This window comes from Neoarius graeffei, chromosome 1 (genome assembly GCF_027579695.1).
Source record: "Neoarius graeffei isolate fNeoGra1 chromosome 1, fNeoGra1.pri, whole genome shotgun sequence".
Taxonomy (NCBI): Eukaryota; Metazoa; Chordata; class Actinopteri; order Siluriformes; family Ariidae; genus Neoarius; species Neoarius graeffei.
In genome coordinates, this window is record NC_083569.1 from 123,189,096 (window position 1) to 123,202,024 (window position 12,929).

General features: G+C 41.8%; 1 protein-coding gene across 1 annotated transcript; it reads left to right on the forward strand.

Moving 5' to 3' along the window:
- Positions 1-2,472: 2,472 nt before the first annotated feature.
- Positions 2,473-12,238, forward strand: LOC132883086 (gastrula zinc finger protein XlCGF26.1-like). Its single transcript, XM_060916275.1, has 2 exons — positions 2,473-2,633; positions 6,969-12,238. Exon 2 carries the CDS (start codon positions 6,971-6,973, stop codon positions 8,288-8,290), a length of 1,320 nt encoding a protein of 439 aa, XP_060772258.1. The 5' UTR covers positions 2,473-2,633; positions 6,969-6,970; the 3' UTR covers positions 8,291-12,238.
- Positions 12,239-12,929: the final 691 nt, after the last annotated feature.

The following is a 12,929-nucleotide window of genomic DNA, read 5'->3' on the forward strand; positions in this document are numbered from 1 at the left end:
GAATTTAGGGCCACGTGGTCCTAAATTCATTAATTGTTCTATTAGAAAAAAACTAATAAAATTGGAAGTCTGTGACCTTGAATTCATTAGCTTTCGATCACTAAACAAAAATAATTGGGTGTCGGGGAAATTCTTTGTAATGATCTACACTTGGAAAATCTGAAAGGCAGTCTACCTTTAAATGATCTTTTGTGCTGGAGCCATGAGAGTGATTTCAATCTGAAATTTTATATATAATATATAAATTTGTGTGTGTGAGAGTCATTCCATTTTAAATCAACAGACTGACCAGCTTGGATTTGCTTCACACTTTAGGTAAGTAAAGTCATTGTACCCCAGTACTAGTGTGCTAAGGTTTTGGCTTGTATCTTTTTTTTTAGGCTCTGAAATATTTAGTCTTTAAATAAAGGGCTGTGGCCCTAATAAACAAGTGTTGCTAAAAATTTAAAAATTCCGTAATTCATTACTTTTGTACTTTTGAACTATTCATTCTAGATACTTGAGATTTTCTGGCTTGTTCTACACTTTTGGATGTCTTTTAATGTCTGTTAGTTGGCAAACAGTTGCAAATTTGCCAAGTTATAGCCTGCTGAAAATTGTATGTTAAAATTTTGTCATGCCTTTGTGCACACGATATCTTCATGCTGATCAGATATTTTACATTTTTATATACGCCATTAAAACCACCGACAGGTGAAATGAATTACACTGATTTATGTTCTTACAATGGCACCTGTCAAGGGGTGGGGTATATTAGGCAGCAAGAGAACAGTCAGTTCTTGAAGTTGATGTGTTGGAAGCGGGAAAAATGGGCGAGCGTAAGGATCTGAGTGACTTTGACAAAATTGTGATGGCTAGATGACTGGGTCTGAGCATCTCCAAAATGGCACGTCTTGTGGGGTGTTCCCCATAGAAGAGCTACTGTAGCACAAACTGCTGAAACAGTTAAGGCTGACACCTTTCTGTTTTAGCCAGCATTAACTTTTTCAGCAGTTTGTGCTACAGTAGCTCTTCTGTGGGACTGGACCATATGGGCTAGCCTTTGTGCTCCATGCAAATCAATGAGCCTTCAACACCCATGACCTTGTCACCGGTTCACCAGTCGTCCTTCCTTCGACCACTTTTTGTAGGTACTAATCACTGCATATCAGGAACGCCCCACAAGATGTGCCGTTTTGTCATTTAAAGTCTTTTAATTTTTCTGAAAAGCTGATTTGTGACAACGTCTGTTGTTAAAACGCGATACAAATAAACTGACTTAACTTCACTACAGCAGTGAGATTCAAGTCGAGTTTATTTGTATAGCGCTTTTAACAATAAACATTGTCGCAAAGCAGCTTTACAGAATTTGAACGACTTAAAACATGAGCTAATTTTATCCCTAATCTATCCCCAATGATGAAGCCTGTGGCGACGGTGGCAAGGAAAAACTCCCTCAGACGACATGAGGAAGAAACCTCGAGAGGAACCAGACTCAAAAGGGAACCCATCCTCATTTGGGCAACAACAGACAGCATGACTATAATATTAACAGTTTTAACATGAGGACAGTTTTGTTGATGTTATAAACTCTTCATTGATGGAAAGTTGAGTGCAAAACTGTTCATGACAACTGCAGTCCTAAAGTTAGCAAGTCAACTGTAGTCCTCAGCCATAAAAGCATTACTGTAAGAGTCCAGAGCGTCCTCCAGGTGTGACTTTCAACTGTCCTCATGGGGCCGTCCTCCACAGGAGCGATGCGATAAAACTCTGACCAGACACAGGGCACCAGGATGGATCAAGCAGGTCCGAGGGGCAGAAGAGGTCAGCATCTCAATCCCAGGACCAACATGTAACTCAGAGGGACAGATTGGTGGGGGGGGAGAAAACACAGGTTGTTAGGTATGCCCTAAAAATGACACAAGTATTAAATCTGTGTGGTAGGCTCGCAGAGACGAGAGTCTTGACATCAGGCATAATACACAACAATGGCATGTTAATATGGTTAAAAAATATCATGACCTGCTCTGGCTGGATGCTTGATTGGGTGATGGGAGCACACTCCTCAGCAATGATGGGATGCAGATGGGACCCTTAGGGCTGGCCAAGACAATTCAGTTACATTTCTCCGGGTCTGGGACATGCGACAGAATGTCCCAGATTCCCTGCTAATTCCCTGATTAACAAATTGTTTACTTTGACATTATATGACATTAGTACCTGCAGTAATATTTTTTCTGGGGTGGACATAGGGTGGCTCTGCTTCATGCTAGGGTGGCATTGACCACCCTTTAGCTACGTTTAGCAGGGTCTTCTCACATACTAAACTCTTCTCCAACCATCCCTTGGTTGAGGGGGAAATGGTTGGATTTATTTATTTATTTATTTATTTATTCATTTCAAGGACTGAGGCACGTCTCTGTTCACTCTCCAGTCCAGTAGATGGCTGTATTTAGCTGGCAACCTTCTGAAATAAAAGAAAGTGTGGAAAAAGACACCCTTTCCGAGTTCAGAGTGAACCACCCGAGCTTCTCCATCACCACAGCCATGGAAATATTTCTACCTGGGTTTTACTGCAACAGCACAATCTGATGGAGTTAAACAGTTAAATATGGGTATGAGCTGGATATATGTTTTCAGCTTTAAATTCTGAGGTAAGTGAAAGTGGGAACATTTTACTGACTGGATCCTAAATGGAGCTCACTTCTGATTTAGCTTCCAGTCCAGATAGCTGACCTGTAGATGGTGTACACATGATAATCTTTATGTACAAATCAGTGCTCACTGGTAGCAAGTCGGGGTTGGGTTTTTTGTATTTGCATTGAATTATTGTGGCTTATGAATTATGAATAATTTGTATAGATCCTGGATCATCATGAGTGTTGACTTGTTGATCTTTTGATGAAAATTATATGGATAATACAGCACATCATTATAAACCTGCAAAAGTGGAAGTGGGCAATAAACACTGACCACCTCAGCCTTTAAATACTTTCCAAGGGCATCATTACAAGGTTCAACATGGGTTTTTATGGCAAGCAGACATTATTGCAGACATCCTACAGGTTAAACAATGAAAGCATCAGAATTCCTTTGACTAATTTCACCCTAAATCAGCTTTAAAAAAAACATTAAGCCTCAGTGGCATCCATTGGATTAAAACACTAATATTGGAGTGTAGTTTGTCAAGCAGTGGGTAACCTTTTGTCTCCTCACAGGTCCTGGGCTTGACCCAGAGTCTGTGTTGAGTTTCTCACATTCTCCCCATATTCCTGCAGATTTCCTCCTAGTTCTATTATTTTTTTTAAACATTGTCCAAGCATATGTGGCTAGATTGCCCCTAGATCTATGTGAATGGTGCTCTTGCACTAGTGTCCCATCCGGGAATAGTTTTCCCACCAGATCCACCACAGTCTTGACCAAGATAAACAGCTTACGGTAGATAGAAGAATTCTCAACAACAGAACGTATATTAGCCAGTTTAGTGTATAATATTTTGGTAGCATTTTGATAACTGACTGGCCTAAAATGATGATTGAAATTTTCTTCACTGTACACAAGGTTTTTTTTTTTTAACTTCATTCTGCCTTCAAATGTGATTTGTCCCCCGGACATACAGTTGTGTTCAAAATAATAGCAGTGTGTTTAAAAACGTGAGTAAAGCTCAAAATCCTTATAATAGTTTTTATTTCCATGCATTGGGAACACTGCACATTATATTCTACATCAAAACATGAAGAAAAATGTATCAATATTTTAATTACTTTACAGAAAATGAAGAAAAATGAACATTGGGCTGTTCAAAAAAATAGCAGTGTCTGCATTTTTCATTACAAACTCCAAATATTTACTGTATAAACTGAAAAAATCTTCAGGATTTAGTATTCCTGTGAATCACTAAACTAATATTTAGTTGTATAACCACGGTTTCTGAGAACTTCTGGCGCCTGTGAACAGGTATTCCAGCCCAGGATGATTTGACAACATTCCACAATTCCTCTGCATTTCTTGGTTTTGCCTCAGAAACAGCATTTTTGACGTCACCCCACAAGTTTTCTATCGGATTAAGGTCCGGGGATTGGGCTGGCCACTCCATAACTTTCATTTTGTTGGTCTTGAACCCTGATGCTGCTCGCTTACTGGTGTGTTTGGGGTCGTTGTCTTTTTGAAACACCCATTTCAAGGGCATTTCCTCTTCAGCATAAGGCAACATGACCTCTTCAAGTATTTTGATATATGCAAACTGATCCATGATCCCTGGTATGCGATAAATGGGCCCAACACCACAGTAAGAGAAACATCCCCATATCATGATGCTTGCACCACCATGCTTCACTGTCTTCAGAGTGCACTGTGGCTTGAATTCAGTGTTTGGGGGTCGTCTGAAAAACTGTCTGCGGCTCTTGGACCCAAAAAGAACAATTTTACTTTCATCAGTCCACAAAATGTTTTTCCATTTCTCTTTAGGCCAGTCGATGTGTTCTTTGGCAAATTGTATCCTCTTCAGCACGTCTTTTTTTTAACAGTCGGACTTTGCGGGGGCTTCTTGCCAATAGATTAGCTTCACACAGGCGTCTTCTAATTGTCACAGTACTCACAGGTAACTTCAGACCGTCTTTGATCACCCTGGAGCTGATCATTGGCTGAGTCTTTGCCATTCTGGCTATTCTTCGATCCATTCGAATGGTAGTCTTCTGTTTTCTTCCACGTCTCTCTGGCTTTGCTGTCCATTTTAAAGCGCTGGAGATCATTTTAGCTGAGCAGCCCATCATTTTCTGCACTTCTTTACAGTATACGTTTTACCTCTCCAATCAACGTTTTAATCAAAGCACGCTGTTCTTCTGAACAGTGTCTGGAACGACCCATGTTTCTCAGGTTTTCAGAGAGAAATGGATGTACAACATGTGCTGGCTTCATCCTTAAATTAGGGCCACCTGACTGACATCTGTTGTTTCACAGAATGAATGATCTCACTAATTAAACTCCACACTGCTATTATTTTGAACACGCCCCTTTCACTTAATTATTCGATTACACAGACTCAGGAGCATGCATATCATGAATGTTGGGTCTGTTGGTTTTCTATGACTCTACTACACCTACTGGTAAATTATTTGCCATGTAGTAATATAATTTCCACCCAAAACAGTGACTGATTGATCTGGTTAGTCTTGTTGGACTGCTATTATTTTGAACACGTCCCTTTCACTTAATTATTCGATTACACAGACTCGGGAGCATGCATATCATGAATGTTGGGTCTGTTGGTTTTCTATGACTCTACTACACCTACTGGTAAATTATTTGCCATGTAGTAATATAATTTCCACCCAAAACAGTGATTGATTGATCTGGTTAGTCTTGTTGGACTGCTATTATTTTGAACACAAGTGTACCTTTTATAATGGACAGAGCTCCTGCATGCCTCACAACAAGCATTTATTGTGTGATTGGTTGAATTGGTGAAATTATCATTTAAAGCAGGAGCTCTTAAACTTTCAGCAGCCAGGGACTGGAAGTGAGTACAGATTTATGTTATACATATTATCCAAATATTTAGTAATGTTTTGCCTTTTTATTAGGTTAAAAAAAATGTATCCCTCAAATTTCCGCTGAGGAAACACATGAGATCCAAGTTGTTTGATGGTCTACTTGTTTTTCAGTTATTCTGATTTGGATTCATCCAATTAAATTTGTCAATAATTGAATGGGTGCTCCAGTTTCCTCCCACAGTTCAAAGATGTGGATTCAGGCCCTGTCCACACGGCAACGGATTCAGGTGAATCGGATAAAATTTTTTATCGTTTCGGCCTGGCGTCCACACGGCACCGGCGTTTTGGGTGCCCCAAAACGATATTTTTTGAGAACGGTTTCCAGAGTGGAAAAATCTGGCAACGGCGCCGTTGCGAAGTCGTCTGGATGAGTAGAACGGATTTGTTTACGATGACGTCACAACCACATGACTAGAACAAGCAGCACTCACTCATTCATGCCGGGTAGAAGAAGGGGTTTATGCGCATGCGTCCTACTTCTTCTATTGTTCTGGTGTCTCCGATGGGACCGTCTTACAGCGCACGTAGAGGCGTGGCATGTGTATTGCATCGTTTTCAGCAAGCGTTGCGTTGCCATATGTACCTGATATTTTACTGATCCACTGCCCATGTGGACGCGATATTTTTTTTACCCGCTAAAAAAAAAATCTCGTTGCCGTTGTCGTGTGGATGTAGCCTCAGTCAACTGGTCAATTCGGTCTAAATCCCCAGAGGTGTGAGTGTGAGCTTCCCCCACGACTCACAATGGATAAGTGGTGTAGATGATGGATGGATGGATTTTTGGCCCAATTTTAGATAAAAAATGTCACATTCTTACCAGTGGGCTGAGTTCTAGAAAAGCTATACAGTTAACAATAATCAACAATACAGTGTTGTGATCTGGAATGATGTGAAGTAAAGCTGCTGTTTCCACAAAATTTTACCCAAACTCATAACATTTAAACTGTTAAATCTGTGAGTTTGGAGCTGTCCCCCCCCCATCCATCTCATCTCATTATCTCTAGCCGCTTTATCCTTCTACAGGGTCACAGGCAAGCTGGATCCTATCCCAGCTGACTACGGGCGAAAGGCGGGGTACACCCTGGACAAGTCGCCAGGTCATCACAGGGCTGACACATAGACACAGACAACCATTCACACTCACATTCACACCTACGCTCAATTTAGAGTCACCAGTTAACCTAACCTGCATGTCTTTGGACTGTGGGGGAAACCGGAGCACCCGGAGGAAACCCACGCGGACACGGGGAGAACATGCAAACTCCACACAGAAAGGCCCTCGCCGGCCACGGGGCTCGAACCCGGACCTTCTTGCTGTGAGGCGACAGCGCTAACCACTACACCACCGTGCCGCCCGAGTTTGGAGCTGTTATTCACCTTTTATTTAAAAAAAAAATATGTGTTTAACTTTCTAATGTGTTTATTTTTTATCTCCAGGAATGAACAACACTGTGATCATCTTCTCCTGCTCCCTGTGTCCTCTTTCCTACACATCTCAAATTGACTTTGATGACCACGTCAAGACGTGCCACTATGAGGAATCAAGAGAAATTAAATATGAAAACATGATGCTAACGGGATGCTCCAGTAGTGAGCAGAACACTGGTGGTAATTTACTTTCCACTAATCACAATCCACTGGAGGAAGGCTTTCACCAATACCCAGGTTGTGTGAACAGTTTTTCTCAAGAGAGTGATCTCAAAACACGCCAAGACCTCCATATAGGAGAGAAGCCGTATCACTGTTTGGAGTGCGGGAAGAGTTTTAATCACCGCAATACTCTCCGCCAACACCAGCGCATTCACACGGGTGAGAAGCCATATCGCTGCTCGGAGTGTGGAAAGAGTTTCAACCACCACACTAATCTCCAGACACATCGACGCATCCATACAGGAGAGAGGCCGTACCACTGCTCAGAGTGTGAGAAGAGCTTTACTCACCACAGCGCTCTCCAGCGACACCAGCTCATTCACACGGGAGAGAAGCCGTACCACTGCTCAGAGTGTGGGAAGAGTTTTAATCGGCAAACCAATCTCAAAACGCACCAACGCAGTCACACGGGAGAGAAGCTGCATCAGTGCTCGCAGTGTGGAAAGAGCTTTTGTCACAGAAGTGCTCTCCAAACACACCAGCGCATTCACACGGGAGAGAAGCCGTATCACTGCTTGCAGTGCGGCAAGGGCTTTGCACAGCTTGGTCATCTTCAACAACACCAGAACGTCCACTCAGGAGAAAAGCCGTATAATTGCTTATACTGTGGGAAGGGTTTCGCACAAGTGGGTCATCTTCAAAAACACCAGACCGTTCACACAGGAGAGAAACCGTATCACTGTTCACAGTGTGGGAAGAGTTTTACTCAGCCGAGTACTCTCCAAACGCATCTGCGTATTCATACGGGAGAAAAGCCGTATCAGTGTTCACAGTGCGGGAAGAGTTTTACGAAAAGAGGCACTCTCAAAGCACACCAGCGCATTCACACGGGAGAGAGACCCTATCAGTGCTCTCAGTGCGGGAAGAGCTTTACACACCTGCTTAGTCTCCAGATACACCAGCGCATTCACACAGGAGAGAGACCGTATCACTGCTTACAGTGTGGGAAGAGTTTTATTCGCCAAACGTATCTCCAGATACATCAACGCATTCACACGGGAGAGAAGCCGTATGTCTGCTCACATTGTGGGAGAAGTTTTAGTCAGATAAACACACTCAAAACACACCAGCGCATTCACACAGGAGAGAACTCTGATGCACGTGCATGAAAAGTTTTACAGACTGCATAAACTGCTCTATATCTATATCCAGATAACAGAGACTTGTTTCGGCCAGTTACAGTCAATCACGGCTCACGTTCTCGTCCTCCTGCCTACAGGAGCAGAAAATGCACCATTCGTTCACATGGCTGCTCCCTGGGTGTTCGTGCAGTGCTGAATGAAACGTTAATTTCTCCTCAGTAACTGCTTTATCATCATCAGGGTTATGGTGGTTTAAATATCAAAATTGTTTATAGTTGGGGGGGAAAGTAACGAGCTAAATTTGCCAGGAAGTATGAGCAGATGTGATTGGTCAGCCTCTACTGTAGACCAACTACATGGATCCTTGATTCAGTGTTGCCAGTTTAGTCACTTTATCACTAGATTTAGCAAATTTTCAACCTTCCCAAGTGACTAATAATCTGATCCGAAGACTAGTGACAAATCTGGTGACTTCTCACAATTTTGGCAACCTCCGTTCTCGTTGAGCAACAGCAGAAATCACTGATTTGTGAAAAAAATGTCACGTCTGCCGTCTTCCCTGCCCTAGTCCTCTTTAAAAAAAAAACAGCCAAACAAAATATCCAGCCTACAAGAACATAGAGAACAGGATCCCGTTCAGCTCCATGACATGTACGCTACCGTTCAAAAGTTTGGGGTCACTTTGAAATGTCCTTATTTTTGAAAGAAAAGCACTGTTCTTTTCAATGAAGATCACTTTAAACTAATCAGAAATCCACTCTATACATTGCTAATGTGGTAAATGACTATTCTAGCTGCAAATGTGTGGTTTTTGGTGCAATATCTCCATAGGTGTATAGAGGCCCATTTCCAGCAACTCTCACTCCAGTGTTCTAATGGTACAGTCAGTGCGTTTACATGCACATCCAAATCGAGCTACTGTCGGTAATCGAGCTAAGGGTCCCAGCAGGGGTGCCAGAGAAATCCAATCCTACATGCACACAAGGAAATCGAGCTATTGTGTGAGGTACATTGTGCACCCGAGCCACAGGTGGCGCTACACGCCCCATCGTGTTGGTACACTTCCGGTTGTCATCATGAAGAAGAGCTATTCAAGAGTATAAACAAAGTTCTCCTTGTTCCTCCTGACCTCTTCTGCTGCTCGCTACTACTACTGTTGTCATGCCGACCGAGGCTGTTGTGTTTCTCGCTTGTGGTCTCGTCACTCGTCACTTCCGGAAGGTAGCTCGGCTACAATCGCATAATCTAGGTCACGTAGCTCGATTACGAGAAATCCAGTTCGGTTCGATTTCAGCCGAGCTAAGGTGTTTCCATGGCATTTAGAACTTCGATTTCAGTCGAGCAACGGCAGAAATGCGATTTTCTCTATGTGCATGTAAACGCACTGAGTGTGTTTGCTCATTGCCTCAGAAGGCTAATGGATGATTAGAAAACCCTTGTACAATCATGTTAGCACAGCTGAAAACAGTTGAGCTCTTTAGAGAAGCTATAAAACTGACCTTCCTTTGAGCAGATTGAGTTTCTGGAGCATCACATTTGTGGGGTCGATTAAATGCTCAAAACGGCCAGAAAAATGTCTTGACTATATTTTCTATTCATTTTACAACTTATGGTGGGAAATAAAAGTGTGACTTTTCATGGAAAACACAAAATTGTCTGGGTGACCCCAAACTTTTGAACGGTAGTGTACAATTTAGATGTGGTTACATATTGTGTGATGTCATCACACAATCTAATGATTTTCAGCAAAATTTCAGAGCGCCAATATTGACTTCTGGTGTGAGGTTTTTTTTTTTTCCCCCCCAACGCTGCTTTGACTTGATATCATCCAAGTCATCTTTTGAGTTGTTATTGATCAGTGATTCATCAGTAAGTCATCACCAGTTTTTGTAAGCTAGACATTGTCCTTTCTGGAAGAATCACATAACCGAATCAATGCTGGTTAAAGTGGTCAGTGACGTACTTTCTACTTGTTCCTCTCAGATTATGGATACGTCTTAATTGTGGAATAAGTGCTGCATTTTAATGTACTAAACATGGTAGTTTAAGGCTGGAAACATTCTTGTTTGGTGTAGAGCTTTCTTGATGGACATTTTCCCAGTTTATTAGCAGTAATTGAAATTATTCAGAGACTAAAAATGCAACGTTGTCCCACATGGTTCCCTGTAGGAGGTGCTCCCCACACACACACCTTTCCTTCTTCCTTAATAGGTGCTTTCGGACAAAACAATTCTAGGGGCGTATTAGGAGGAACTACCCCCTGGGGATCTCTCCCAAGAACTACATACTGTACCTTCAAAGGTTTTGTTTTTCTTTCTGTTTGTATTCCCACCACCAGTAGGAACACTGAAGTGATGTAAGGTGGCTTGTGTGACTTCGGCAAGAAATGCTAGCAAAGATTTTTATATTTCGCTTAGATGCATTGCAGTCGTACTTTATTTCCTCCTTCGCATACACGCTCAAAGTCTGGACTTCACTGTTGGTCCATGTGTTTGGTTTTAAATAATGTTAACATTAAGAGCTGTTATTTACACGGCTAATTTTTATATGGATTTTTAAAAATGGTGGTTTCTGGTGCTCCACTGGCTCATGTTTGACCAATCACCCAAAAATTACATTCTAAGAACTACAACCGTCCTCGGTTCCTGTAGTGCAGAGACACTGAAAAAGGAGGAACTTCTTCCAAAGAACAATACTAGAAAGCGCCTAATATCCACCCCATTGGACATGGCTTCACATTTAACTCCCACGTATCTCAAAAAGTGACCTGTGATTTCAGAAGGGTATCCAAGCTTGCACACAGGCTCACCCTACATGATGTTGAAAAACTAGTACAGTCCGTACTTTTAATAAAATCCATATTAGATGTAATGTAATGATGTAAATATTGCACAGTGTGTTGCTGCTGTGCTGTCGGTTTAATTTAAAAAAAAAAGCTTCAGCAGCTCACATCCTCCCCAGGAAACATACGCAAGTCAGAGCTACACCCACTGTGTCTTAACATCTGCATTGACTATAACGTCCTGCTTACGATGTTTCGATTCACATTACATTAATGGCATTTAGCAGATGCTCTTATCCAGAGAGATGTATAACATACCCGGAGCAGCCTGGGGGTTAGGTGCTTTACTCAAGGGCACTTCAGCCATTCCTGCAGGTCCAGGGAATCAAACCGGCAACCTTTTGATCCCAAAGCTGCTTCTCTAACCATTAGGCTAACATGGCTTCTCCTGGCACTTTGAACAATGAACGTCATCATAAAGCTCTGAATGGTTGCACTTCTGAAATATTGCACACTCTGAGCGCTTCATTCAGATACTGTTGTTCTCATCACCGCTCACACATCAGCTGCTTGGAAGTCATTTTCATAGTTTTATGTCGCTCGTGGTATTCGTGTAGATTTTCAACTAAGTGTCTTGCTGCATGTACTGTTAGGGTTATGTGTAAAGCACTTTAGGGTTTGGAAGTCAAAATAAAGAATGTCGTAATAAAGTTCTTGTCTCACCACAGCCCTGATCAGGATAAAGCAATTGCAGAAGGTGACCTGAATTATTTATTTAGTTTTTAAAAAGAAAATTTTGTGGATATCCCCGTAGCTACCCCGTATATCCCTGGGTGAAGGCCAAGGTATCAGGGCAGGTTTCTACATGTGTTTTGAGAAATTTCCTGACTGTGTTTTATTATTGGTGCTTTTTGTAATGTAATTGTTGTGTCGTGAGAGGGGGAGAGAGAGAGAGAGAGAGAGAGATGACTCCTGTGCAAGAAACAACAGAGACGATGACCAGCTTATCCATTCTCCACAGGTGGTGTATTTCATGTGCCTGATCTGTGTTTTTGTGTATTTTATATGTAAGTTGTCTCTGGTATGGCGATGTCTATAATGTATCTGATTTTGTTTTGTTTGTTGATCAGTCAGATATCAGGTCTTTTATGGTGGATGGTTCTATCCATCACTATGGTTTTATCATAGTACAACCCCGATTCCAAAAAAGTTGGGACAAAGTACAAATTGTAAATAAAAACGGAATGCAATGATGTGGAAGTTTCAAAATTGCATATTTTATTCAGAATAGAACATAGATGACATATCAAATGTTTAAACTGAGAAAATGTATCATTTAAAGAGAAAAATTAAGTGATTTTAAATTTCATGACAACAACACATCTCAAAAAAGTTGGGACAAGGCCATGTTTCCCACTGTGAGACATCCCCTTTTCTCTTTACAACAGTCTGTAAACGTCTGGGGACTGAGGAGACAAGTTGCTCAAGTTTAGGGATAGGAATGTTAACCCATTCTTGTCTAATGTAGGATTCTAGTTGCTCAACTGTCTTAGGTCTTTTTTGTCGTATCTTCCGTTTTAAGATGCGCCAAATGTTTTCTATGGGTGAAAGATCTGGACTGCAGGCTGGCCAGTTCAGTACCCGGACCCTTCTTCTACGCAGCCATGATGCTGTAATTGATGCAGTATGTGGTTTGGCATTGTCATGTTGGAAAATGCAAGGTCTTCCCTGAAAGAGACATCGTCTGGATGGGAGCATATGTTGCTCTAGAACCTGGATATACCTTTCAGCATTGATGGTGTCTTTCCAGATGTGTAAGCTGCCCATGCCACACGCACTAATGCAACCCCATACCATCAGAGATGCAGGCTTCTGAACTGAGCA

What these genes read in the sequence shown, in the direction of transcription:
- LOC132883086 (XM_060916275.1), top strand. Translation starts at nt 6,971, where the DNA reads ATGAACAACACTGTGATCATCTTCTCCTGCTCCCTGTGTCCTCTTTCC.